Raw genomic sequence first — 25,923 nt, forward strand, 5'->3', positions numbered from 1 at the left:
GATCGAATTGAGATTCATTAGCTTTGGTTAACATGTTAAATGGCATCGCTCAATCTTCATGGGTAATGGAAGAGTATTATTAGCCCAACTAATAATTATCAGAATTATAAAACTATTCGCTCTTTTCTCTCTGGATGACTAGGGCACGAAGCGATCTACGGGCGACAATCGACGATCAGTGATCGACGAGCGATTGCGACGACGACGACTATAATAGCAAAGGTGAGTATCTTTTATCTCTTTCTTTTATTTTATTACGGCACGACCGATAAGTGTCGCGGCATGTGCCGTGCCATCTCGTGCCGTTCGATGCCACCGTTATTGTAATTTAGAGAAGCTAACTATAGGCTGATAAATTGGAGTAAAATATGATTAGACTTGGAAAAAGCTTGTTGATTTTCTGGTCTAGAATGAGTTTTTTTTCTACTTTTACTCAGTGGAAGAGTCTTCCTCCTTCCTCTCTTCCATACTTTTGGCGTGGTGTTTCAATCTCTCTTGTTATTGAGGCTTTTCATTCGAACCTCTTTTACACTTTTTCTCCTCCATTTTCTTCTTCTTTTTACCTCTAACACGACCTTTCGTCTTTCTTCTCTACATCTCTCTCTTCTTTTTTTTGTTCTTACAACGGATGATTAATTGTTTGCTGCTTCAGATGAATCACATCCAGGTTGCATTAACCTCCAGTAGGCCTTCCGATCATGGCTACTACCTTCTTCTTATGAGTTACGAAGACGAGTTCTGATTTGGGTTTGTTGGATTGCATGTATACGACCGTTTGATAGCAATGTTTTTCTTCAATCTATCTTGTAGTGTGACCTGGTTTGGGATGTGAGTTGACTTTTGTTATATACCGGGGGGAATTGGCCTTAGAGCATTTCTATTGTTAGCTGTAAATTGATGGTTTTTCTTTCTAGATAACATATCTATTAGAATATTCCACCTTCTCCTACTCGAAACCGTTGAAATTGTAGTAGTTTTTTCTTCTTCTGTGTAAGATCGCTTTCAATTTATTCTTCTTTGCACTCTTTCCAGGATCGTAGTCGTAGATCACTGGTAAAATTGCTCATGTTCTTTAGTTTTCTAGTTGTATGTTAACGGGCTTGAAGTCTTGTTCCCAGAAGTGTTAGAAGGCTCTGAAGTAGAAGAAAGTCAACCATTTATGCTCCTCCTTTCTAATGCTACGCAGTATCGAATTAGCTCCTGGATGATGGTAGAATGATGAGAGTGAGACTCCTTGCGAATGGGTTCCAAATTCGCTCTTCTTTTGCCTTCTTCCTCCACACGAACTCTCTCGCTGACTTCATCTCCTCTGGCGTCGGCAGCCTTGACGACCTTGAATCCCACCTCAACAACTGCTCGGAAATCCCAATTACCCATTCTCTGATCACCCAAGTCATCGATTCTTGCACCAATACCTCCACCGCCACCACTAGCCGAAGGCTCCTCAGATTCTTCTCCTGGTGCCACTCCAAGAACCCTAGCGATTTGGGGGCGGATGTCTTCAACCGCGCAATCCGAGCCTTCGCCTCTATGGGTGATCTCACTGCTGTTGGCGTCGCCGTCTCGGATCTCCAGAAGGCTGGGCATGCAATATCCCCGGAGACCTTCGCCGTCGTTGTTGACACCCTCGTAAAAGCCGGCAAGGAAGATGATGCTGTCAAGCTTTTTAGATGTCTCGAGAGAAAGAAAATGTTGCCGAATTCGAGTAGCCTCAATGTTGTACAAGCTCTTTGCTCTAAAGGCCATGCTCGCAAAGCCGAGGGTGTCGTATATCACCACAAGGACGAGCTTTCTAAAGAATCTGTGGCCATTGTTGTACAGAGAAGCCTTCTCCATGGGTGGTGCGTCAATGGGAATGCTAGGGAGGCCAGAAGAGTTATGGAGGAAATGAAATCTCAGGGAATCCCCCCAAGCTTGCTTTCATACAATGACTTGCTTCGTTGTGTTTGCCATAGGAATCTCAAATTCAATCCTTCTGCGCTCGTCTCGGAGGCTACTGATATTTTGACGGAGATGCGGTCCTCTGGTGTTTCGCCGACTGCTGCTAGCTTTAACATACTTCTTTCTCATCTCGGAAGCGCAAAGAGGGTGAAGGAAGCTTACCGCATGCTCTACTTAATGCGGGAAGGGAAGGCGAGCTGTGCTCCTGATTGGGTTAGCTATTTTCTTGTTGTCCGGGTTTTGTACTTGACAGGGAGATTTGTGAGAGGGAATAGGCTTGTGGATCAGATGCTCAAGGATGGGTTGGCGCCGGGTGCAAAATTTTACCATGGTTTGATTGGTGTGCTATGCGGGGTGGAGAAGGTGGATCATGCCCTCCTCATGTTTGACAGAATGAGGAAGCGGTTTTTTGCTCAGGATTGTGGACCTACCTATGATTTGCTAATAGAGAAGCTCTGCAGAAGTGGAGGGTTTGAGGAAGGAACAAGCCTATGGGATGAAGCTGTTCAAAGGGGAATTGCACTTGAATGCTCGAGCAATCTGTTGGACCCTTCGAAGACGAAGGTGTTCAAACCAACACGGCCTCTGAAGAATTTGCAGTCACAGGACTACAAGAAGGTAGGATATAAAGGAAGCAAGGTGCTGGTGAAACCAAAAAGAAGATTAGCAAAGAAAAAAGATCAGAAAGCTTAATAGGTAATCGCTGACTCCACTTAAATCTTCTGTTGCCTTTTCCACATACAGAAGAATTTCTTGTCTTGATAGTTGCAGGTGCTTTCTTTCTTTTCCTTTTCATTTGTTCTGTTTTTGAGTTGAGGTAGAATGAGGAGGGGATTACTTGTCAATATTTTAGTGTTATGACATTTGACATTTCCCATATATTGTAGTTATAATCTCCTTGTCATATTGGATTCAGGAACACAATTGGACAATGACAAAAACATCAGAGAATCTATTTAGATTGCCGACATATTTTCAATTAATTGAAGTGAGAGTTTGCATGATGTACTTTTAATCAACTAGTGATAGCCTTGTGTTCTTGCTGATATATAGTTTTAAAATCTTTGAAGGATGTTGATAGAACCTTAGGCCTCTGCTTTTTCTGAAATTCTAGTGGAGGTTCACATCTCAAATTCTGGTAAACTAATCGAAGTTGAATCTGTCGATCAAGAAATGGAGAACATCAATATGCTGTCTTTCTTGTGAAGTGCAGATCAACTGGAAAGATCTACACTGAATTTAATTTCAGGGTGCTCGTTATACTTTTGCCTAGTCTTTCTTTATCTAGCCTGATGTTTCCATTTATCTATTGACTTAATCGCTAGTGCACTTGTATGAGTATGCATTTAGCCTTCCTTCATTAGTTATGCACTTCTTCTCAGGTTTATGGCTTATTAGTTGTTTTGTTGTGCTACTAATCCAGGGTTTGCAAGTTAATTTATTCTGCATGCTTAATTGGTTCTAGAACTTTTGGTTGGTTCATTGTCTTTTATCTGCGTGCCTAATTTCTACTGCGTTCGGACACGTAATTATGCGAGATTTTTAAGATGTCTTTTTGTGTTACCATTTATGTTACTGTTTTTCTTTTCGAACTCATGGCATGAGCAGAAAGAAGATTTTGAATTATATATTTTGAGTGTTTCTTTCCTCTCTTTTTTTCCTCTCTTTTTTCCTCTTGGGAACAAGATTGTGTAGCATTTACATTATAGAACAAGGACAATTATTTTAGATATAGTAATATATTGTAAACTCCACAACACTATAACAATTGGTAGTGGTTCTGTTTTTCTAGTATCCTTTAGATTTAAATAGGATATTTGCTATGCAATTGCCTACCGGAGAGATTGTCATCATTTTTGTGTGTTTCGCAAAGTCAGGTGAGAAAAACACATTTTAGTATTTATAACTTCATGGAGGTTATCAGAGTAATTCTGAAGTTGCCTTCTAGACTATCAACCTATCACTTACCCAAGTTCTGATAAAGTAGTGTTTCAGGAATATCTTTTGATCGTAGGTAACCTTCATATATTCATTGCATCAGTAGGGGTGAAAATAGAATTGGATTTTATCCTATCCGACTCGCAATCTGACCTGACCGAGGTCGGATATGGGTGAAAATCCATATCCGAGTTGGATTCAGATACAGGTCAGTTGTTTGCCAAAAACCGGATACAGATACAGATCGAGTGGACTTTTTCGGATACAAATACTTATATCGGATGTCCATTTAGGCATTAGAGTTGGCTTTTTTTTCTTTTCTTTTGCTGAATTTTCATTTCATAGCTAAGTTTTAGATAGCTGCAATTGGATTGACATGTACTGTCAGAATAACTCTTCTAACCACAATAGTTTTCACTTTAAGTTCCTATTGTTCTTCCACTTCTTGGACCCAATTGCTGAAGAAGCCATGCATCATCTTGGATTCTTCGTTGTTGATGAATGGCTTCACATGAGACCAGGAAAGACAACCAAAGATCTCTACATGAACAGGTTTGTCATGTAAAAAGAACATTGACATTTTTTTTTGTCTACCTTCATTTTTCTTTATCTCATACTGGATATGAATCAAACTTATGTGAAATTTGATGATGTGCTATATTCTTATATAGTTGTATAATAATTATCTTTAATGATTGGTTGTTCCATTAACATAAACTATTTATTTGCTTCCAAATAAACCACGCTATGTTGATCTGATGGTATACTAAGATACTCTCTGCATGCAGCACCAAAATAGTTTGCTGTCGTGTTGTTTTTAACTTTCTAATCTTGTTATGCTTTTATCACACAAATCTGTAGATGAACAAGCTGTAATAGTACTAAATCTTAGCATTTTTTTTTGTCTTTATCAAAGATCGAATCAAGAATTTATGAAGTTTTGGACTTAATATTAATGGAAGATAAAAAAATTGATCTCATTACACTTACTGGGATCTCCAAGCCCAATAATTCCAACAATAACTTAGCGGATTAGAGAAAATTAACTATGTAAACCTATTCAAATATCAACCAACCTAGTATATGATATCAAAATTAAAAAATTTGGAGGTATTACTATACATTAAGATGAAAGTAAAGATAAGTATCATTTCTAAATACAAATTTCGACAAGAAAAATGGCCACCTGGAGAACACTGCTTGCTTGCCTTCAACACGAGTGTCCACACCCACGTACCCATCTCCACACGTGCCCTCCTTTGAGGCTTGAGCTTATCTCCAACTCTCTCAAGAAAAGAAAGATGAAAGAAAAAGAAGGCAGTAGACAAGTGGCAGAGAGATGATGAGACTTTCTTTTGCAGGGTGGAAATATCCCCACGGATGAGCACGAGATTCTCTTGACCTACGAAAGCTATCTTTTCTTTTCTTTCTACAGACACTGACGATAAGCTAATCAGCTAAACAAAAGAGAGAGTCTTATTCCATATCTAGCTACTCCAGCTAAACAAAAGAAAGATTTTATCTTCCTCGACCCACCGTTAAAGTGCTTACTTTAAGAGAGACAGATAAACAATAATTTTTTTTTCCCATTAAGAAAATAATCTTTTGTTTCGGTCGACGAGGACGAAGATAGCCTAATCTTCTAATACGACTCGGTCATATTGGATCCATTCGTAACACATTTGGCTCACATGGTCGAGCCGATTTATCTAGTTTGGTCGTTTATAATTTTTAGTAGTTATGTGAACTTTATTATCTGCTAAATATAGACTCAACTTGTTAATTGGTTAAGTGAGTCTAGTCAATTTGATTAATTATTTTAGTTGAGTCATAAGATGTATTGTGAACACTAGTTCGACTTGGGTTTTTCAAGTTGTATTAGTTAATTGAATCCTTATCTGGGTCGGTCTAGGATTAGGCTTTTTAAATATGTGGAGACGGTCCTAATTTCATCATTATAAAGTTATCAGAGCATTGCTTCCCCCTAACTCTCTCTATTTTGACCTCTCTTGGTCCCCGGCTCATCTTACACCTACTTCCTCTCCAACTAAGTCACCATGCAATGTCACGTCTAGCCTCTAAACTCTTTTGTTCGCCGCACCACCATTGTCCTTAAGGGCCGACCTCTTTCTCATCTTCAAAACCTCTCAGGTAGCATAGAATTTATTCTGACCTTCAATCATTGATTGGTTGATATCTTAAGATCTAACTATTCAAATTCTGAGATCTTAGATCCATCGGAAACTCTCTTCAAAAGTGGCAATATATTCAAAATTCAGAAGAATCTAACTGTTAGATCGTCTAGAATAATCTTCGAAAGCTTCATACTAAAAATCTGTTCAGAACCGTTACGAATTGAATCGAGTCGCACTATCTATAGAAATAAAGCACAATCATCTCGGTGAATACCGTAACTTTTTAAGCTCCTACTATACTTGAATTAAGTTTATTGATATCCATCGAAGAAAAGGTAATAAGTTGGTTGATTGGTTAGCAAAGTGAGGTAGAAATATGGGACGGATATATTTGCTAACGCAGTGTACCAATGGTATTTACGAAGCAACTAAGTAATATATCTTTTTTTCGTTATTAAAAAGAAGAAACTAAACCTAAACTATACGAATATATAATACTTTCATAAAAAAAATTATTAAATATTATCTCGATTATGAGGAATCCACCTCATAACTCTCTATCTATCTCTCTATTATTTTTCTTTATTCATAACTAGGCGTGATCTTATTATTCCATTACATCACTTTAGCAAGGACGTGACATGCAATAATGGGATTGGAAATGTACCCTAACATATGATATGATCTTGTTTCTTTCGTTTATATTTATTTAATTTTGCGAATAATATTCGATTGGATATGCTATTCTATCGTGCGCCGCTGGTGCCACGTCATACATCAAAAGCTTTTAAAAAGAAAATCACAGCCACCGTGGGTCTTCGTTTCCTCTTATTTTGGGGTTTTATTTGCATTTCACGTCCACATTTTAGTCTTATTGTGAAAGAGACCTTGTTAATTTATTTGCAAATTGTCACTTATATATAAGATGTGTCATTTTCTCTCTCTTCTAGGTTTTGCAATAATACACTCAGTAGAAGGAGCGCACTATCTCTAACTAAATAGCCTAGAAATACTTATAGAAATATTATCTAGTATTAAAATATATTATTTTGTATATAAAATAATTTATGGAGGAGATTTCTTAAACTTATGAGGGAGTCTATTTTTACTAAAATATTTTTATTTTAGATTAAATGAAATCTACAAAGCTGAAGGAGAATAATAACATCCCCAATCTGTGGCCCCTCTCTATTATTGTGCGGGCTTAGTTTCTATTTTTCCATATGCACATAAGAGACACTGTGATAACATATAGCATATAAAGGGGCCCTTCCTATTTCTACTCTCCTTCCTCCACTCTCATTTGGCTGCAATAACCCTTCCCCTAGTTCTCTATCTTTCTTCTATCCCTCGGTGCCACCGCTTGGTTGGAGGAGCTCGATGATCTCCCTGCCATCTTAGTTGTTGACGAGATTACTTCCTCTCTCCTTTCCTTTAATTGAGTAGCGTCAGCGCGTATGCTTGTTTTTGTAGCTCGCCGATGATGCTAGGTTGAGTGATTGATTTGGCCAACTGACTACCATCGAGGTTAAAAAATTTTAAAAGAGAACTACAGTAATATATAATTATTTAGATGAGTGCATATGGTTGGGCATAGCATGCTTACAATATAGCATGTAATTATGTAATTATTTTATGATGATGATGTTCCTCCATATATGATACCTCATATGATAGCATGTGTGCAATACACCACATAATTGTTCTATAATGATGATGTTCCTCTGAGTGTGGGTGTTGTGTTGATTACTATGTTGATGATACCTTGCTTATATGATAGGATGTTTATAATATAGCACAAACCTATTCTATAATGATGATGATGATGATGTCTCTCAAAGTGGATGTTGATTGTTATGTTGAAATTTTACTTACAAAATAGCATGTCACAACCATATGTGCACTATCTCGGTGTCTCGGTAATAACTGACACATCCCTAATAAGAATAATGAGATGAGAGAGTTATACTATGGTATTTTATAGTAGAGTTCAGATCTCAGTTTGTGGATCCTAGATAATCAATTATATTGTTCGCTGGACTCAGATGAACGATTATATTATCGATTAATAAGAGTCAAAACTTTTGAGATATATATGTTGAAGATCGAATAGTAAGATGATATAGACTATTAGTTGGGGATCTAAATTTACAAGTGAAATCCTTAGTTTACGACGGTGAACAATCAATCATTTACTTGTGTGTCGATAAATATATAATTCTATCAACATATTTAGTGTGAAAATAATTAGGGTCGCCAAAAGCGAACAATCCTAGCTAATTTATTTACGTGCAGATATTGTTTTCATAACAGGTGATATGATATGGATGTATTTCATATATTATGTCATTCTTTATATATTTAATATATGATGCATATCTATTGCCTATTGGCGGAAGCTTTGTAGTAGCTCACTGATAGTGAAGCGCTGGACTTTATTTGTTATTGGTTTTGTAGTGTCCTGAACTGTGAAGAGGCATATAATTAATTAGTTGCTCATAATTAAATTACTTATGGTAAATTTCATTTTAATTTCATTTTTTTAATAGGATTATCCCTATCAAAGACAATTCCGATGCAGGTAACTTCCAGCCTGGTCATTCATCATCACGCCATTTGCATTCTTTCTCTCTCTCTCTCTGTATTTTTTAGCGTCATCTCCATCCCACACCCACTCTGCACTTCCCTTTTCGTACTGCCGGCTCCATTCCCTTTTCCTCTCCTCTAATCCTCTCAGCAAAGAAAAAGAAAGAGAGAGAGAGAGAGAGAGAGAGAGAGAGAGAGAGAGAGAGAGAGTAATAATACAAGAAGGAGAAAGGAGGAGGAGACCAATTTTAATGGTCATAAGGATCGAGATCGCCTCTCATCTTCTTCGTCATATGGACGGTGGTGGAGCTGCCGATCTCATCAAGCCCTCTAAAGAGTCGGCGCCGTACGCCGTGCTTTGTTGCATCAAGTCCGTAACTACGACGACGACGAGGAACACGACGACGACTTCCAACGATCATGTGGACGCTTGATATATACCTCCTCTCCTCCTCCCCTTCTCCTCGTCTGCCTCGTCTTCTTGCTTCCGAGTTCGTCGCCTCTTCCTCCGCGGCCATGCTTCTCTCTCCGGCTTTTCCTGCGACGGGGCTCTCATCGCTCACTCTCAGGTAATTGCTGTGTCTTTCGCGCTCCCTCACTCTCTTCTCTTCTTTCACCTTCCCCGCCATCTGTTTGTTGATATGCCTCAGAGGTTTCTAGGGTTAGTTTGGTTCCTAAGGAAGAAAGATGAGATAGATAGGGTTAGAGAGGGAGCGAGGGAGGGAGGGAGAGAGAGAAGGCTTAGTTAGTGTTTCTATCCCCACACACGATTTGTTGTTACGACCAGGTCTGATCGCCGAAGGAATGGGAAGAAGACGAGGCACGTGGGGAGCACTCCCCCGTCCATGGCTTCCCCCACTCTCTGCTGTCAGGCGATGGATCATCCCTCTTCCCCTCACGCTGATGCACAAAACCTCAAGGTCTGCGCCGTCCTCACTCCTTGATGTCCGCAATTGCATGCCGCTGGATCGGCGGCTCGCGATATTGTTTCCGATACCTCCTGACTTCTTTTGTTTATTTTTATTTTTCTCTTTCTTGATGTTTAACTGATGAGTTCTTTTGATCGCTCCCTTTGGGGGGGATTATGCATGCAAAATAATCTGGATGCAGATTCTCAAGCTCGCGAGGGAAAGGTTTGCCCGGGAGATCGCTTCCAAATCCCAGGATGAAGATGTCTCCGTTGCCAAGGTAATGCGGTGCCAATCAACAAAATCTTTTGAATTGTGAAAAGTTAAGGTGCTAAGTTCATAAGTAACTATGCCATCTTTTTCAGTATCGTAACATTGTGATAGATTGGCAGAAAGATTTTTCTTTTTTTTCTCTCATTTGCTTTACTTACTGTGGCTGGTAGAGTTTTAAGATCGTTCTGTTTATATGGCCCTCTTTGTGAATTTATGACTTTTATATTGCATTATTACTCCATGTTTGAGACTGGATAAGTAAATGGTGTGAAAATGGCATCAAGATAGATTTTTCAGGTTAGGGATTCATATTCTTAGCTAGTGTCTATGTGACTTTTTAGCGCTTACAAATGAAGATTTAAGAGATTTTGAATGTATCATTATCTCGATCCGATATGACTATGCAAGTGTCTATGACAAAAACAAAGATGGGCCATATTTGTCCACAGTACTTTTTGTTATTATCTGTTCTGAGAATGGTATGCCACCAATATATGCTGGCTAAGTTTGATTGCACAGGGACCACTTCTTGTTTTTAATGCCTGTGATGAACTGTATTTTATTATTGTTAGTGTAGCTCGCATGCACAGGTTGTGCCCTTCCTATTAGTTAGCTTCATTTAAATTTGTCAAAACTGATTTACACAAAACAGATTTGGTGTATAGTTTAGATTGCACAAGAACCTATTATTTTTTGCATATTGGATGCCTCTCAAGAATTGAATTTATCATTTTTAGGCAATGCATGCAGCTTGCATGACACAGGTTTTACTCTTTGACTATCACTACTTCTATGTACTTGGTGGCAGAATTGTACATTGTCTATGAATACTTTAGTAGCTTAAGTAACATAAAATTAGCACTTCTGCACTCCTCATTTCTAGAGATACTGTATTCAAGACAAAGTTATGATCAATGTTGAGCTTTACTTGCAAACTTTTACCTCAGGCTTTGTTGTATGTTGCTGCTGAAGACGAAGCTTTCATAGCTTTTAACCGAGAGAAGGATGCTTGCTCATTTATAAATGAGAGAAAAGATGTTTCTGTACCCTTCAAGGCCCAGTCTGAAGTTAATGATGTAGAAGAACTTTCTTTATCTGGCAAGAGCATATCTGGGTGGTTGACTGAGTTAGATATGATAGCAAAGGAAGTGGAGGCAGAGTTGGTTACAAGGGACATAGGTTGCCATTTGATGGAAGTAGTTGAGGCTGTAAACACTGTTCTTTTTGAATCAAGACGCTTCAAGAGATTTCCCGTGCTTGTAGATTCAAAATTTTCGTACTTGCATACAGTACTTTGCTCGGGATGTGGCAGCGGTAAACTGGCTGTTACTATGTGCAGTTGGCTGGACTATATTAAGTTAAGAGTATACTCTGCTTGTAGGTCCAAATTAAATTTCTGTCTTGTTGGCAGCTATTATGCTCAGCATCATCTATATTGAAATTTGCCGGAGACTCGGCGTGACTATAGTGGGCTCTCCTGTGGGGGAAGATTTTTTGATTTGGCCGCAGACGGAGAACCCAGAGGTACAATATTCCTAGATTCTGATTCTTTTGTAACTTGTCATGCCTGCACTTCAGTAAGCGATGGTTAATATTTCCATTCTGGTACTGTTTACTTCCCTCCATTAGAGTCCTCATTGATCATATTTAGTTTATCTAACATAGTATTCAGCATCGGGAATCAATACTTGTGCCTCCAGTTCTTTTTCTCTGTTTTAATGCTCTCCTCCTGGTTTACTTTTCCCTTTGATTGACTTATTAACCTGTTGCTATATATTTCAAGTCCTTACTTTCTGAGAATCAATGTGTCACAGGGTGATCTCCTTTTTCTACCTAATCTAACTACTAACTAGTTATTTTGTTTTTTTAGGAACTTTTCAGGGCTTCTTCAGGACATAGCTTGTTAGCGACAATAAATGGTAGATGCATTGAGGATCCAAGATCAATGGCATCTGATTTGAACAGTAAAACACTTTTAGGACTTGAAGTTGCAACTAACAGAGATATTATTGCTATTGCCCTGGCTAATTTGATTGTAAGTTTTCTAGTTAACCGGCAACACTCCGAGTTAAGCAGTGAAGGCCACGAAATCAATTTTATCCACTATATCTTGTAGTCTCACCTTTCCCTTGTTTACAGAGGCTTCACTGGAAACGGGCTTCAAAGATGAATCATGGATTGATGTTAACTTCACCTCTTAGGCCGATTTACCCTGGGCACGATAAAGGCAGCATGGAAAAAGTTCCACTATTGCGACCTCAAGAGCTCAGGTAATTGTTGTCGCTCAAGAAAGTAGATCTTTAATTTGGGTGGTCTATCAGTAATTTTGAATCGTAATTCCATTGCAGAAAATTGTAAAGCGTAGCCAAAGTTTCAAACTGCTATATAGTGTTCATGATGAATCAATGATTAAAATGGTATCATCAGTTTTGATGGTCTATCAATGACTTTTGAAATGTATAATGGATGGAAAGTGTCTAAAGTGTGTAGTCGAAGAATCAAACTGCTACATGCACATTATAAAAATTGGATACGCACATCTGTGTCTGATAGGAACCTATTGTTTTTGGTCAATTTACTATTTTGATAATGGAGTATGTTGCTGAATACTGTCAAATGAGTAGAGTAACTTATACACTATAGTGTATTCAAAGCACATTATTTAGTCATATACTGAGCAAGTTTGAACATTAATAGAACTTTAAAGAGGATGGCTCTAAGACAGGCATAAATTTATTGTAATTGATAATGGCACATGAAGCGGGATCTTGTTTTGAGCTTGAAGTTATTATATAATGTATGATGTGTTACCCATCATGCAGAAGAAAGGATCCGTGAGCTTGCAAGTTGCAATATATTGTTGTGACTGGGGTTTTATTACTTATTAGTGCATTTTTGTGTCAAGGGAAAGTATACCAACTCGTGGTTTTATTTCCCTATTCTTAGAAGCGGTTCATCTACATATTTCATTAATTTATAAAGTTGCTATTTCTTATTTGAAGCTGATCTGAAGAGGAAACACTGGATTTATATGTGACATGATTAGTTAGATATCTGAATCTCAAAACTTAAAGTCTATTATTCATGTTTTTCTAGTATCGGTTATTCTGTTCTAGATATCAGTGGAACAGAAAGAAAGGTTGCGCCAAATCGAACAATCTTGGTTCTTTTAGGATGATTAGATGAATTCTTAATGGAATAGTTCCCTTCTTTGCTCGTTTTGTAGGTTGGCCATCATGGCATCAGAAAGGTTGTTGCTTCTGCAGCCTGACAATTGGACTCTAAGAAGAGACCGTGGCATGCTCTTGTACTACAGCAGGTAATTGCATTACACCATTGTGAATTATGTTACAACGTTTGTACAGGAAGTATGCCTAATTTCCATTTTACAGGAGGTACGGTGAAGCAGTCCAAGAACTCAGCATATGCATGGCCTTTGCACCGGTAGAGGAGGTAGAAGTTCTTGAACCATTTGTCGAGAGGTTGCATCTGCTTCGCCTCGTATCATCCTGGGAGTCTTTGGGTCAGGCTGGCTCCGTAGCAGTTCCATGAGCTCTCTTGTGTAGTAGTTGTATGTTCTAAATCACGCAGCCTCTCTTGTAGCGTCCTTATTTACTAGAGGTGATACTACTGGCCGCAGAATTCCGATGTTAAAACATCATCACATCATAATCTGACTAAAAAAGACAATCTGGATGTGGGAGTTGAGACATTCTTAATCATGATTTACGATCATTTCATTTTTGTTAAACTACGTTGTTCTTTAAACCACCGTCTGTATGGTGCTAGATCTGCTATGATAACTGCTGAGCTGAACTGAGATTGTTGAGACTTATCACCTTTAAGCAGGATTTGAGGCCAAAATTTTTGGGACTAGCTTTTTGTATTGTTTTCTTTATTTTAGTTGTATCTATGCTGATGTCCTCCCAACTGGCAGCATCATTATTTTTTCCAATGCCTGACTCAAGACTTTAGATACAATGCAAAAGATAAGGGTCGATTTAGAATAAAGTTGCGAAATAATTTTTTTCTAAATAGCTCCTTATATGAAACCTTTCAAAAGCTGTTAATTTTAAGTTATTAGTAACAAGATATCGAGAGCAAATTGGTTTGTAGTTCAGGGTATGCTTTTAACTCGTTTTAAGTTTAAATAACAACGAAAATTAACAATTCAACTAGAGAAGTAAATAGTCAGATAACTGGAATCCAATATAGGGTGGGAGAATGTGACTTTTGAACCACTCTGTGTCTGCTCATCAAACAATATCTAAGTACATAAGTTTTAGATTTATTTACGGGACCATGGGATTTTTAGTCTGTGTTAGTATCATAGGATTATGTCTAGAAAAATTGTTTCCAAAACGAAAGTGGCCAACTCGTGAGCCATTTTTATTTATTCTTTGCATAACACTGTACCCAAAACCACTAATAAAGAAAGTGATTTATATTGAATAAAATTGTTAATTTAGACAACGATTTGTTCACCCGCGTAAATATTATCTTATATGGTATCATCAAATAAGAATTTAAATTTTTTTTTACTTTTGCATGTTATAATTTCTGCTCCATAAGGTTCGTGCATCTCACATTTATCCATAGTTATACGGATCTCTTATTCGTATCATGTACCAAATTTATCATCAGTATCCGTATAATAATAACCTTGGTGTTGGTGGCCAGTAATGGTCGCCTCGACGAACGGCCTAATGGGGCAGTGGCTGCTTCTACCATACCCTAACACTCATCCTCTTCCTCCTCGCCTTGCCTCTCGTCCCTCCTCTTCCGCTTCTATTTCCAACCCAAACCCTAAACCCATCTCTGTGGTACGTGTTCCCTCTGGCCCTGTAAACCTCCACTCTCTCTCATCTCCATCTCGTCTTCCTCCTCCTCCTCCTCTTCCTCTCCATGGCGGTGGCAGCGGCAACAACGCAAACAACAACAACAACGGCAACGGGAGGTGGTGGCGCGGGAACCCTTTCGATCCCAATGGCTGGTTTCCTCCTCCTGCTATCGTTGGCTTGCTACTACTCTTCCTCCGATTCATTAGGCACAACCCTCTTGCCTCCCTCTTCTTGCTCCTCTCCTTCTTACCTTCTCCCGCCGTCGCCATTAGTAGTGATGGTGATGGCGACGCTGGCGGTGGTGGTAAAGGTGATGACTTTGTTTGGGAAATAAGAGGAGGCAAGAGGACGAGGCTCGCCCCTGATCCTCTTCGGGATTCGTTCGTTGCTTCTCACTTAGAGGGGGAGGGGGAGTGGAACGGAATCTTCCACCATGGGATGGAATCTTGCTGGCGCTATTGCAGGGATATGTTCGCCCATTTGATGCTCCCTGATGGATTCCCGCACAGCGTTAGCGGCGATTACCTTGAATATTCCCTGTGGAGAGCGGTTCAGGGCATCGCCAGCCAAGTCAGCGGCGTCCTTTCCACCCAGGTATTATCTTCTTCTTTTATGTAATCTCTTTCAGCCAGTTTACCGCTATCGTTCTGTTGTTCTTTAAATTTAATTCTTTAAGGTTGTTCCTGAAGATATTCTACTGGATGTGGAACCACTAGGAAGGGAGCAAGCTACCTTGGCTATTTTTATTTTATTTTGATTATTTTATTTTGGGCCAAACTTAGCATAAAAAGAATAATAGAACGGTAGTTTCTCGTTGACATGGATTTTGATTATATTGACACTAATACATTCACTGCATTTGAAGCAATTTTCATTTGCAATCTAATTCGTAAAAGATATGAATTCTTTCACCTTATTCCTACTGGCCAGAATTAAATTACTGTACATTTTCTGTTGTTGCATCTGTTGCTTTCAGGCTTTACTTTATGCAGTTGGATTAGGAAAGGGTGCAATACCAACAGCTGCGGCAGTCAATTGGGTGCTCAAGGATGGACTCGGGTATCTGAGCAAAATATTGTTGTCGAAATTTGGTCGTCATTTTGATGTCAATCCTAAGGGATGGAGGCTGTTTGCAGATCTTCTGGAAAATGCTGCATATGGATTGGAGATTTTGACTCCAGTTTTTCCTCATCATTTTGTTTTGATTGGTGCAGCTGCGGGAGCTGGTCGTTCAGCAGCTGCTTTGATACAGGTGAGGAAAATCCCTGGATTAGAATTGCTTTATTAGATCTAGGTCAGTAGGTCATACATGTTGCTTAACTTGTGATGATGCGCTCCCAAGTGTTGGAGATCATTCAAGTAGTAATCTCAGAAAGTCCAAGGTCGAATCCAAAGGGAGAGGATAAGTGTGATCAGGTGTAAAGAAAACAAGATCGAAGACAAACCAAGGAAATTGTGAATTGAAAATTAAGATTGATTAGTACCAAAGAAACTGAGAAAAAAACCAATAAATGAGAAAGGAGACTACGAACCAAGGAATCATCTAAACCAGTTATAAACATGGCTATCTCTGTTGGATTTGATCCAAGGATATCATAGCTGCAGTGGTATTCAAAGCATATTGTATAATGCAATCACCAAAATTCTAATCCAAAGTATCTACATGTCTTGTTTCGACAACGATAGAGCAAAGAAACAAGCAAGTTTGGTATTTCATTAATGAACTATCTAAAGATATCATTTGTATTAAAAGCATTCAAAGATATCATTTGTATTAAAAGCATTCAAATCCATAACCAAAAGATTAAGAATCCAGAATTTATTAAGTTAGAAGACAAATACAAATGTTTAGATCCATCCCTTCTCTGAAGTCAAAGTGGAAGTAGCTATACGTAGCTGCTTGTCTCATTTCAAGTACTTCTTGTGGATCAGAATGCTCCCAAGAAAAAAACCAGCACTAATCCTAATTTCGAGCTAGACAAATAGGAACTCCAAAAATCTCAAAATTGGACACATTCATAGTAGAAAATTCTGGAAAGGAATCTTCTTTAAATGAGAAAGTCCTGGAATAGGAAATTCCAGAAAGCATTCTCTCAAATAAGGAATGTTTGAAAATTCTGAAAATAGGGATTCTAAAAATAGCTTATAATAGGAATTCTGGATCGAAATCATATATAGCTTCGTTGGACTCATGACAGCTGATTTGACTTGGTTGGATTGCTATTTCAAATTAAACCTTCAGCTTAGATGGATCTTCAAACATAGGAAAACAGCGCATTCAAGCCACTCTATGTTCCACTTTGTGCCATCTGATCTAATTTAAATTCATTTTCCTAGCAACCTGCACAAAGTGACTTTAGTAAGAATATGGCATTAAATCAATAATATTATGATTGTAAGATAGCAAATAGACTAGTATACGAGGTATTTAGGTGTACTTTTATGCTCTTATCACGTCTCCATTTGATATAAGGTCAAGTTGGCACACACATACACGCGCACGCATGCACACACACACACACATACATACATACATACATACATACATACATACATACATACATACATACATATATATATATATATTTGCATTTTCACTCACTTTTATTTGTAAAATGAAAAATTATTCATATTTGTGACAAACTATCTAGTACTCTCCCTTTTATTCAATAGTATCAAAATCTAATAGGTCCTATGCGAACACATGCCTTTTGTGGTTGTGAGATGTTATACACAGTGAGCTCATTTGTGTAATAAAAGGTTTACATGACGCTGATTAGTTTAGTTATGGTGGTTCCTATTGTTTCGTTTATGCTCTTTTGTTAAAGAAATTTTGGGAATTCCTAGTATCTCACAATTTTATTTGTTCCTAATATACTGCTGAATATGTGTGATTTATGATCTAATTACTACCCTATTTGCATTATTCAGGTAATAACATATCTTTTCTACTTAGCTGGATTTAGACATTTTCATCTGGCATTGCCATCGATTATGTCATACTGGTGGCTTCATTATGTTTATCCATCTATGGCTAAACTTGTCTCTTATTCATTTTATTGCAGGCTGCTACTAGAAGCTGCTTCTATGCAGGTTTTGCTGTACAAAGGAACTTTGCGGAGGTAAACATGAGATCCTTAGCATGTCCCATCTATAATATTTCTTTGAAATTGGTGTATCAACTGTGCAGTTGCAGCTTATTCAGTGTATGATCATTAAATTTTCCAGCATGCTTGAGATTCAGACATTATACAACATATACAGTATTCCAATTTTGTTTGTTGGTGTACATTATCAATGGATGCTTGATTACACTGTATTAGATAAAGATGCTTCAAAATAATATTTTGTTACAAAAGTTGTCCAATATATCTAATGACCTAAAAACATATACATTCAGGTCTTAGTTCAGATATTGTAACTTTTCATGATTGGTAATTTTGCAGGTTATTGCAAAAGGTGAAGCTCAAGGAATGGTTAGCAAGTTCCTAGGGATTGCGATTGGAATAGCATTGGCCAACTCCATTGGCTCATCTGCACCTTTAGCTCTTTCTTCATTTGTTGCAGTAACATGTGTTCACATGTACTGCAATCTTAAGTCGTATCAGTCGATTCAACTAAGGACTCTAAATCCCTATCGTGCAAGTAATCTCTCTGTTTCTTTACTCATCTCCAGTATTTTTTTTTCTTACAGAATATTAATTGTCGCTCTTTTTATGAAGTTATTAAGAATACAATGGTCAGTGTGTAAATATTTAATTGGAAAAATTCATTTTTTTACATCTCAGTCTCTCATTATGATATACGGAGTCATCTTTAGTAGTATATTAGTGTTTAGCTTAACTTTATCTCAATCTTGGTGGTCAATAGTTTTATATTCCAGTGGTAGTGCGGTTGATAGGCCGAGGCATGGCACATATGTGTATATGTTTAGTATCCTTTTTGTTGGATTGAGCTTCATGGCAACCATTTTAACTTCATGAGAAACATATATGTTGAGAATCTGCACTAACATGATCTGGACTTTCAGGGTTGGAGAGTAACAGTCAGGGAGTTATGGGGTTCCTACATTAATTAGGTGACCTAAAAAATTACAATGTTGGCAATCCATGTTATGATATTTCTATATTTTTGATGGGTTAGAAGTATAAAAACTTAAAAAGAAGAGTGCTGTCATTGAACGACTAAAGCTGAATGGTAACTCACACCAAGCATTGTAACCGTTGGCTATTGTTTTAATTTTTATGGCAATGATGGGTTTTAAAAATATGCGATTAGTAGACTTTGTTTAATGTGTTGTAAGATACTTACATCAGTATCAAACATTTGGAGCTTGACAGTTTGCTTTGTAAAATTTTTAGCACATTTTGTTTGTTTGATTTGTGCCTTTTATGAGTTCTTGATTCATGGTGAAAGACCTTCCCATATATATTTATGTGTGTGTGTGTGTATCCTTTTAGTACTTTTGTCTGTGTATATATTGTAGATCCTGACAAGCTGGGCACATGTTTCCAAAATTAGTTGTTAGTTCCTTGATATTCATATCTTAAGGTAAATACTTCTTATTATTAGGAAAAAAAATATAAAACATGAATTTTCTAAATGCATGTGATGAGTGTTTTAATATTTGTTTTAGTTTTATCTTACTAAATTAAATGTTGTTTAGTTTGAAATTATTTTTTTCTTTTTTGGAGCAGATCTGGTTTTCAGCGAATATCTATTGAGTGGACAGGTTCCTTCAGTGAAAGAAGTTAATGATGCAGAACCACTTTTCCCTGGCGTGCCAATCATCACTACGCATAAAGTGAGTGTAACTACAATATTTTTACTCTAAATTGCCTCTTATGTTTGGGAACTCTATCTAGGTTAACTATGACTGCTTTTCTTGGGCGAGGCACAGTATGAACTAATGGTACTTGATGTCTGCTATTGATTGTTATGTTGTCTTTTAAACTAGTGCAGAAATGTGAAGTTAGCTAGAACCATCTTACTGATGACTGACCTTTCTCTTTCAACCCTACTGAAATTTTGCAAACTAGAAATGTCCTCTAGAGATCTCTTTCGAGATGCTGTCAGTAAGGAATCATCAGCCTTTTCTTGTCACATACTTTAAAAAACATCAATATTTATCAGACTTTCCTTTCTACTCTATAACCACTAAAGTTTAGGAACCCTGTCACAGAGCTTAGGCAATTTATATAACTGATCAAGACTATCATTTAGTTCTATTAGTCTATGAATGATATTACTATGCAAGTAGCTTTTTTAGTTGATCTGCGTCAGTGGACCATACTGATTTAAAAATACATTTCATCTTTTAACTTCTGTTCAATTATCCTCTCCCATAGTTTCATAGTATTATTCACTTTTGATTTCACAACTCAATTAAATTGGTATAGCTCTTATGTTATTATTTACTGCATTTTGTCACTAAAATACTCTTTCTCTACTCACCCTGCATCTTTTCAGCATGTCTAATTCTGTCATATCGACTAGTCAAACAAATTCAACCTGTCTCTTAATAATCTCTATATGTCTAGGCATACTATTGGGACCTACAACCTAGTTGTATATTCTTTAACCTTGTAATCTTATCTTTCTTGCATTTATGTATTATGTATCCATGCCTTCTTTACTTAGCTCTAAATCTAGGACATCTTTCTGGTTCTCATCCAGTAAAGTGTGAAAATAAGTCATCCATTTCTGTTTTGATCTTTTCCTTCAGAATTTCTGATTCACTTTTTATGTAATTATGTTGACCTAAATGATAAATCTTTTCTCTTTCTTCCTAATTTAAGCAAGTTTATGCCTTTTGTCTATCGTTGTCACTCAAACATTCATTAAGAGGGTCCCACTAAGATAATTAATATTTTTTTTTGTTTGTTTGGAAATTGCTTGTTGGTTCATGCAAGCTAGTCAGGTCAAATAGAAATTGATAGCTTCATTTCCTTGTTCCTGCTGGAAGTTAAATAGAGCAAACCAATAGTCTTAACACAGGAAGTGGCTGCTGCATTCCCACCCAACCACCACCACCATCATGCACACACAACATCATAAGGGCAAGGGTATTCTTATTTGATAAAAGAAATTCTTGACTAATTTATAGATTTGAGTGGTGCCTAAAATGGAGTTTTTGTTATTAAGATACCTTGTTATGATTTAGGATATTAAATGCTGATTGCAGCTTAGTGAGCTATCAATCTCAGAAGGCCATTCTGATCTGCACCAGAGCATCTTAAATTTAATATTTGATTCCTGCTTCAGGGACTGTTCCAGACACTATCTGTGGAAGCCAAAAATGCATCATCTGAGATTTGTCGCCGGTTGCAACTGGGGTCCAAGCTCAGTGAAGTCATCAGCAGCAAAGAGGACGCATTTGCCCTGTTTGAGCTGTTCAGAAATGAAAGTTACATTCTTACAGAAAATGGAGGAACATTTTTTGTAAGTTAGATATTCAAGATTTCATTAATCCTTCTTCATGAATTAGTTCTTCATCCTTTTGCATATTTATATCCATGGATATCAAACATCTGGCATTACTTATAGGTTGTTCTTAAAGAAGACTCTTCTTCGGAAGATATGCTCAAATCTATATTCCACGTCAACTATCTCTACTGGCTGGAGAAAAACGTAGGGATTGAATCAAAAAGCATTTGTGATGATTGCAGACCAGGTGGACGTCTGCAGATATCTTTGGATTATGTAGAGAGAGAATTCGGCCATATAAAAAATGATGGGTTACAAAGCGGCTGGGTTATTGATGGGCTGGTAGCGAGGCCATTACCCAACAAGATTCGCCCAGGTTATGGTGTTCCTCCTCAGACAGGTTGACAAGATAAACCTTATTGTCCGGAATCATAAGATAAGCGCAGATGTGATCTCCAAGAAATGTGGAGTTCAGAAGAACGAGTAAAATTATCAACTTGTTCTCTCTCCACATGTGACAGGACATAGACAAAGATTCGATGATACTAGAGTACCGGAGTTGTTGGCCCTTGAGGGCTCTGGCTATTTTTACCCTGGAAATTCTGATTGCCTGATAATGCCGGGTCTAATTGATAGATCATTTGGTTTGCAGAAAAGAAATCATTTTGTTAAAAATTAAAGCCTTGATTTGGCACACAATTGGGTATAGTTCATGTTTTGAGATAGTTTGGCTTTCAAAAGAATACCAGTTAAAGGTAGTGATTGAACAAGACTATATAACTATTCTTTGAAAAGCCATCTATTATCCAAGTCTGCTCAAGTTTCATTGTCTCGCTCTCATCTCACTTCCAAATATCTTGGGTTTTCTGAAGGGAGTTCCATTTGAAATCAGTTGGGAACTGTATTAATCCTCGCTAAGCCTTCAATTGATTGTTAACTTGAATTGCTAAGGTACTTGATTCATATGTTAAAAACAGTTTAATGGCAGGTGCAGAGCTCGCCCGCAATTGGGAAATTCAGATGGTCAGGTATGTCTTACACTTGCTTGAGTCCTTTATCAAAGTTGTTTATCTATTTACATGAGAGGATTTCATCTCATAATAGAAAGGGTGATAAAGCAGTTCCTGATGGCTAGTGGATAAAATGATCTGGATTGCGAATTAGTTGACTTCTCACCTGATTTAATGCACAGGATAGGGTCTCTGTAACACCACCACCATGGCTAGTGGATAATTCAGGTAACACTCAACTTGTCTTAATCGTCTGTTCATTGAAATGTTATGTTTAGTTTCCTCGGTTGAACTTTGGACGCTCTTTATTGTGTTTCCTTTACCATACAATGAAGTTGGAAGATTTGTACAAGGTGCTTAGCTTGAGACATTTCTTTCCTGTCCTAATTAGTTGACATTTCTTTGTGTTCTTTTTCTTCTTCTTTGGCATACCTACTATAGTGCCTCCATGAATCGCCTACGGTCAGCCACTTCTAATTCTTGCTAGAAAATCTCATTGGCAACCCATTCAACGGCAACACAAAGGGTCCAAATTGGATTCCACTCTCTGATTCCGATGTAGACCACCTGAAAATGAAATTGGCATCTCATCAAATCAAGAAAAGTCGATGATCCCAGTGACCCCTCGGGGAAGCCCTGTGGCTATTTTTGGGGTGATGTGATCTTAGAAAGTTTTTGACCAAACTAACCCTCCATGACTTTTTTTTTTTAAATGCATTCAATATACCAAGTATTTTGCCACGGTAAACTGCTGAATCGGACAACGATGTTGAAATATAAGTCCTTTTTCAATTGTTCACTTATATGAAAGTTTAAAAGTGATGAATTGTTAAGTCTTCGGAATTTTTTTTTTCACATAAATCATTTTTTTGGTTCAGATCTTTGTAACACTTGCGGGTTATTGAATTGACTTTTATATTTCTACATAAATCGTTAAAGAGGAAAGCGATTCATATTTAAAAGCTGTTGTTCGGTTCAGCGAATTTAATAAAACATACTTAGTTTCGTATTTAAAATTTATAGTAAATTAAATATGTAGAAAAATTTAGTAGCAAACTTAAAATATAGTCAAAATCTCTGATCTTAGAAGTTGAGATTTTGGACTTGTTTGGTCCTTTTACCTGTACTTGGTGGTGAGGTGATGCAGCAGGACTAGCATCTCTAACTTAGCCAACTCATTCCCAGGGCAGGAGTGGGCTCCACTTCCGAATGGCATGAAGGTGTTGGGCTTTGGAGCAACCTGAAGGTAGGAAGAGAAATTTGACATGATGATTTAAGATTGCAAAGAGTAGAGGAGTAAAAATAGTTATACGATTACAGAATTAGTTGTTTCTTACCTCAAATCTGGAGGGATCAAACTTTTCCGGGTCAGAGAAGTTGTCTGGGCTGTGGTGAATGTTTGTGAACAGTGGTAATACTTTCCATCCTTTTGGAATGATATACCCTGTATTCATACGTAAGGAAGACTTATTTATTAATAAACAATAGGATCCAAACCAATATATTAATTAGTAAAAGTAGACAATTATCCTAGTCAATAATAAGATCGTGTTCACAATTTATGATGCTTAAACCACAGATTTTTTTATTATTTATTTTTCCATTTATTGGCACCCACCTTCATAGTCCACGTCTTCCACTGCTTCTCTGAAGGTAAAAGATAGAATAGAAGCCACCCTCATCGTCTCCTGAATCACCCTCACCGTCGTCGGCATCCGTTTGGTATCCGCCCAGGTTAGCGAACCATCCCCGTCTTCCTCCTCTTCCTTCTCTTTGCTCTTCATGATCTCCTCTTGCTCTTCCTATATAACAAGTAAACCAACAACACTTGTTATCACACTTGGGACTAAAAAGAAAATCGAAGACGTAGAAGAAGAGAGATATTAATGAATAAATTACTGATTAATCTTACTGTGACTGCTCCTAGAACACTTGGATTCTCTCCAAGATACTTGACAATCCAAGTGAGAACACTGGCGGTGGTGTCTCTTGCCGCAAAGACCACCCCGACGATGTTATCTCCAATCTGCTCATCCGTGAGCTCTTCTCCGGCTTCCATGAACGACCCAAGCAAGTCATTGGTGGTCTTTAACTTCCTCTGCCTTCTTGATAAGATAATCTTGGCTACTATTTCGCCCAGTTGCTTCCTTGCCTTCATTGCCTTGTTAAATAAGGTCCCTGGGAGATTGATGGGCATGGAGTTGTAGCCCTTCTCCAGTGTGTAGTAACACTGCTTCAACTCCTCCACGTAGCACATCTCATCCTTTCCGAAGATAGAGTTCAGTGCCACGTTGAATGCGTACTGCCAATAATTTGGAACCAGATTTAAGATTTTGTTTATATATATATAGAGAGAGAGTATTGGAGGCTGTAGATTTGAGCTCTCAAGATATTTATTTATTTTTTTTTTCGTGTGGATGAAAGTTCTGTGGAGCTAGGCCAGAAGGAAATGATTCCTTTCTATATCTATTATCGTTTATACATTCTACGTTTTTTACGTACCCTATTTGTTTGGAAGTTATATTTTATTTCTATTTCAAAAGGAAAAAAAAAAGTTAAATACCTAATATATCTCTTCGTTGATTTTTTAAGATCTTCCTCTTAAACTGTAAATCCTAAATAATGCTTGGATATTTATGTCATTTAATGTCTACGGTTAGGTTAAAATAATACTGGAGCAAGTTCCAACTACCTAACTACAAGAATGCAGGATCAATTGGAGCATGTTGAGACCTTAATAAACGCAAAAAAGGGTCGTAAATCATAAATTTTCCCAATGATAATATTATGGAATCGAATGAAACCAAAGAAGAAGTATAAAAACTGGGGTCATTGAGCTTACCGTTTTCATCTCCTGGAAGGTGTTGATCATTTGTCCATCCCATGAACGGAGGGTGCGGACGGCGATCGCCTCGACGCCGGCAACCTTGGACCGGATGGCTTCGGGCATGAAGGCGCGAAGTACGAGGCGCCTCAGCCGGGAGTGGTAGTCCCCTTGCTGGAAGAAGATGGCCTGCCGGCCGAGCATCCGCTCCTTGCTCGCCGGAAACGTCGGCTTGAAGAGGTCGGCGCGCGTCACTAACACGAACCTCGCCGCCGCCGGGCTCGCCGCCATCACGCAAGGGCAACCCAATATGTGGGTCTTAAAAATAGGCCCATACCTAATAAACAAACAAACAACCACCATCACCATCATCATCTCCACCAACCCCAAGAAATGATAGAGATTAAAAAATTATTATTATTATTCCAATACTTACATTTGCATGCATGATTAACGAATGCTCATAATCTAACTATGCGGTATTATAAACCAACAATGTATATATCATACTAGTAAGATAAAGATCTACAGAGCCCTCCGGATCGGACCAGAATAAGCAATTAATAAAAGTAGACGAACCTCTTAATCCTGAGGGCGAAGAAGGTGGTGGGGTTCTTGTTGGAGTAGAGCTGGAAGGTCTCTCCAACATAAGGCAAGCCCATGGAACCCGGAGGAAGGCGCAGCTTACGATCAGCAGAAGGCCGTGCAGAGAAGAAGGCTTTCAGGAACAAAGAGTAGAGGAGGTAGATGGCGGATAAGAGAAGGGATAGAGAAAGAAGCATGTGAATGGTGGTAGGAATACTAGCAGTCCTATCACTATCTACGCACTTCATGCTATATTAGCTTTCTTTCTTCTTTTTTTGGCAAACTAATTAGACTTATTTGAGGGCGATGAGGAGCGTAAGGGGAGGGGAGATGGGTATTTATAAGCGGTGAAGTCGAATCTATGGGCGTAGTAGATACAAGAAGACGAAGAAGAAGAGAAAAAAATTTGATTGACTAAGCTACGAAGAATTAATCATGGGATTTAATCAAACTTTA

At 37.9% G+C, this 25,923-nt stretch overlaps 4 protein-coding genes across 4 annotated transcripts; 3 read left to right on the top strand and 1 right to left on the bottom strand.

Annotated features, from left to right (window-relative positions):
• Positions 1-259: 259 nt before the first annotated feature.
• On the top strand, positions 260-2,929 carry LOC140782810 (pentatricopeptide repeat-containing protein At5g61370, mitochondrial). Its single transcript, XM_073129594.1, has one exon. The coding sequence runs from the start codon at positions 1,216-1,218 to the stop codon at positions 2,632-2,634; it is 1,419 nt and encodes a 472-aa protein (XP_072985695.1). The 5' UTR covers positions 260-1,215; the 3' UTR covers positions 2,635-2,929.
• Positions 2,930-8,604: 5,675 nt separating this feature from the next.
• LOC140781868 (uncharacterized) lies at positions 8,605-13,532 on the top strand. Its single transcript, XM_073128143.1, has 9 exons — positions 8,605-9,169; positions 9,388-9,520; positions 9,711-9,788; positions 10,729-11,095; positions 11,193-11,305; positions 11,652-11,816; positions 11,921-12,051; positions 13,008-13,100; positions 13,174-13,532. The coding sequence occupies exons 1-9, from the start codon at positions 9,021-9,023 to the stop codon at positions 13,331-13,333; spliced, it is 1,389 nt and encodes a 462-aa protein (XP_072984244.1). The 5' UTR covers positions 8,605-9,020; the 3' UTR covers positions 13,334-13,532.
• An 873-nt stretch (positions 13,533-14,405) lies between these two features.
• On the top strand, positions 14,406-21,874 carry LOC140782479 (protein root UVB sensitive 1, chloroplastic). Its single transcript, XM_073129066.1, has 7 exons — positions 14,406-15,216; positions 15,599-15,874; positions 17,688-17,744; positions 18,069-18,267; positions 19,320-19,426; positions 20,887-21,063; positions 21,169-21,874. The coding sequence occupies exons 1-7, from the start codon at positions 14,464-14,466 to the stop codon at positions 21,451-21,453; spliced, it is 1,854 nt and encodes a 617-aa protein (XP_072985167.1). The 5' UTR covers positions 14,406-14,463; the 3' UTR covers positions 21,454-21,874.
• A 424-nt stretch (positions 21,875-22,298) lies between these two features.
• Positions 22,299-25,880, bottom strand: LOC140782480 (abscisic acid 8'-hydroxylase 1-like). Its single transcript, XM_073129067.1, has 7 exons — positions 25,462-25,880; positions 24,901-25,219; positions 23,971-24,360; positions 23,677-23,860; positions 23,396-23,502; positions 23,180-23,298; positions 22,299-22,625 (listed from the first exon to the last, which is right to left on the bottom strand). Exons 1-7 carry the CDS (start codon positions 25,713-25,715, stop codon positions 22,532-22,534), a joined length of 1,467 nt encoding a protein of 488 aa, XP_072985168.1. The 5' UTR covers positions 25,716-25,880; the 3' UTR covers positions 22,299-22,531.
• Between the last annotated feature and the right edge of the window lie 43 nt (positions 25,881-25,923).

This window comes from Typha latifolia, chromosome 2 (assembly GCF_019914945.1).
Source record: "Typha latifolia isolate L0001 chromosome 2, TyphaL0001v2, whole genome shotgun sequence".
Classification (NCBI taxonomy): domain Eukaryota; kingdom Viridiplantae; phylum Streptophyta; class Magnoliopsida; order Poales; family Typhaceae; genus Typha; species Typha latifolia.

Bases quoted from the DNA above. Each gene is read 5' to 3' on its own strand.
- LOC140782810 (XM_073129594.1), top strand. From the start codon at position 1,216: ATGATGAGAGTGAGACTCCTTGCGAATGGGTTCCAAATTCGCTCTTCT.
- LOC140781868 (XM_073128143.1), top strand. From the start codon at position 9,021: ATGTGGACGCTTGATATATACCTCCTCTCCTCCTCCCCTTCTCCTCGT. The intron at 9,170-9,387 runs GTAATTGCTGTG...TGTTACGACCAG, and splicing joins CTCTCATCGCTCACTCTCAG to GTCTGATCGCCGAAGGAATG. The intron at 9,789-10,728 runs GTAATGCGGTGC...CTTTTACCTCAG, and splicing joins AAGATGTCTCCGTTGCCAAG to GCTTTGTTGTATGTTGCTGC.
- LOC140782479 (XM_073129066.1), top strand. From the start codon at position 14,464: ATGGTCGCCTCGACGAACGGCCTAATGGGGCAGTGGCTGCTTCTACCA. The intron at 15,217-15,598 runs GTATTATCTTCT...TGTTGCTTTCAG, and splicing joins GCGGCGTCCTTTCCACCCAG to GCTTTACTTTATGCAGTTGG. The intron at 19,427-20,886 runs GTGAGTGTAACT...TTCCTGCTTCAG, and splicing joins CAATCATCACTACGCATAAA to GGACTGTTCCAGACACTATC.
- LOC140782480 (XM_073129067.1), bottom strand. From the start codon at position 25,715: ATGAAGTGCGTAGATAGTGATAGGACTGCTAGTATTCCTACCACCATT. The intron at 25,220-25,461 runs GTTCGTCTACTT...TTTGTTTATTAG, and splicing joins TTCGCCCTCAGGATTAAGAG to GTATGGGCCTATTTTTAAGA. The intron at 22,626-23,179 runs GTAAAAGGACCA...TTTCATTTTCAG, and splicing joins CACCTCACCACCAAGTACAG to GTGGTCTACATCGGAATCAG.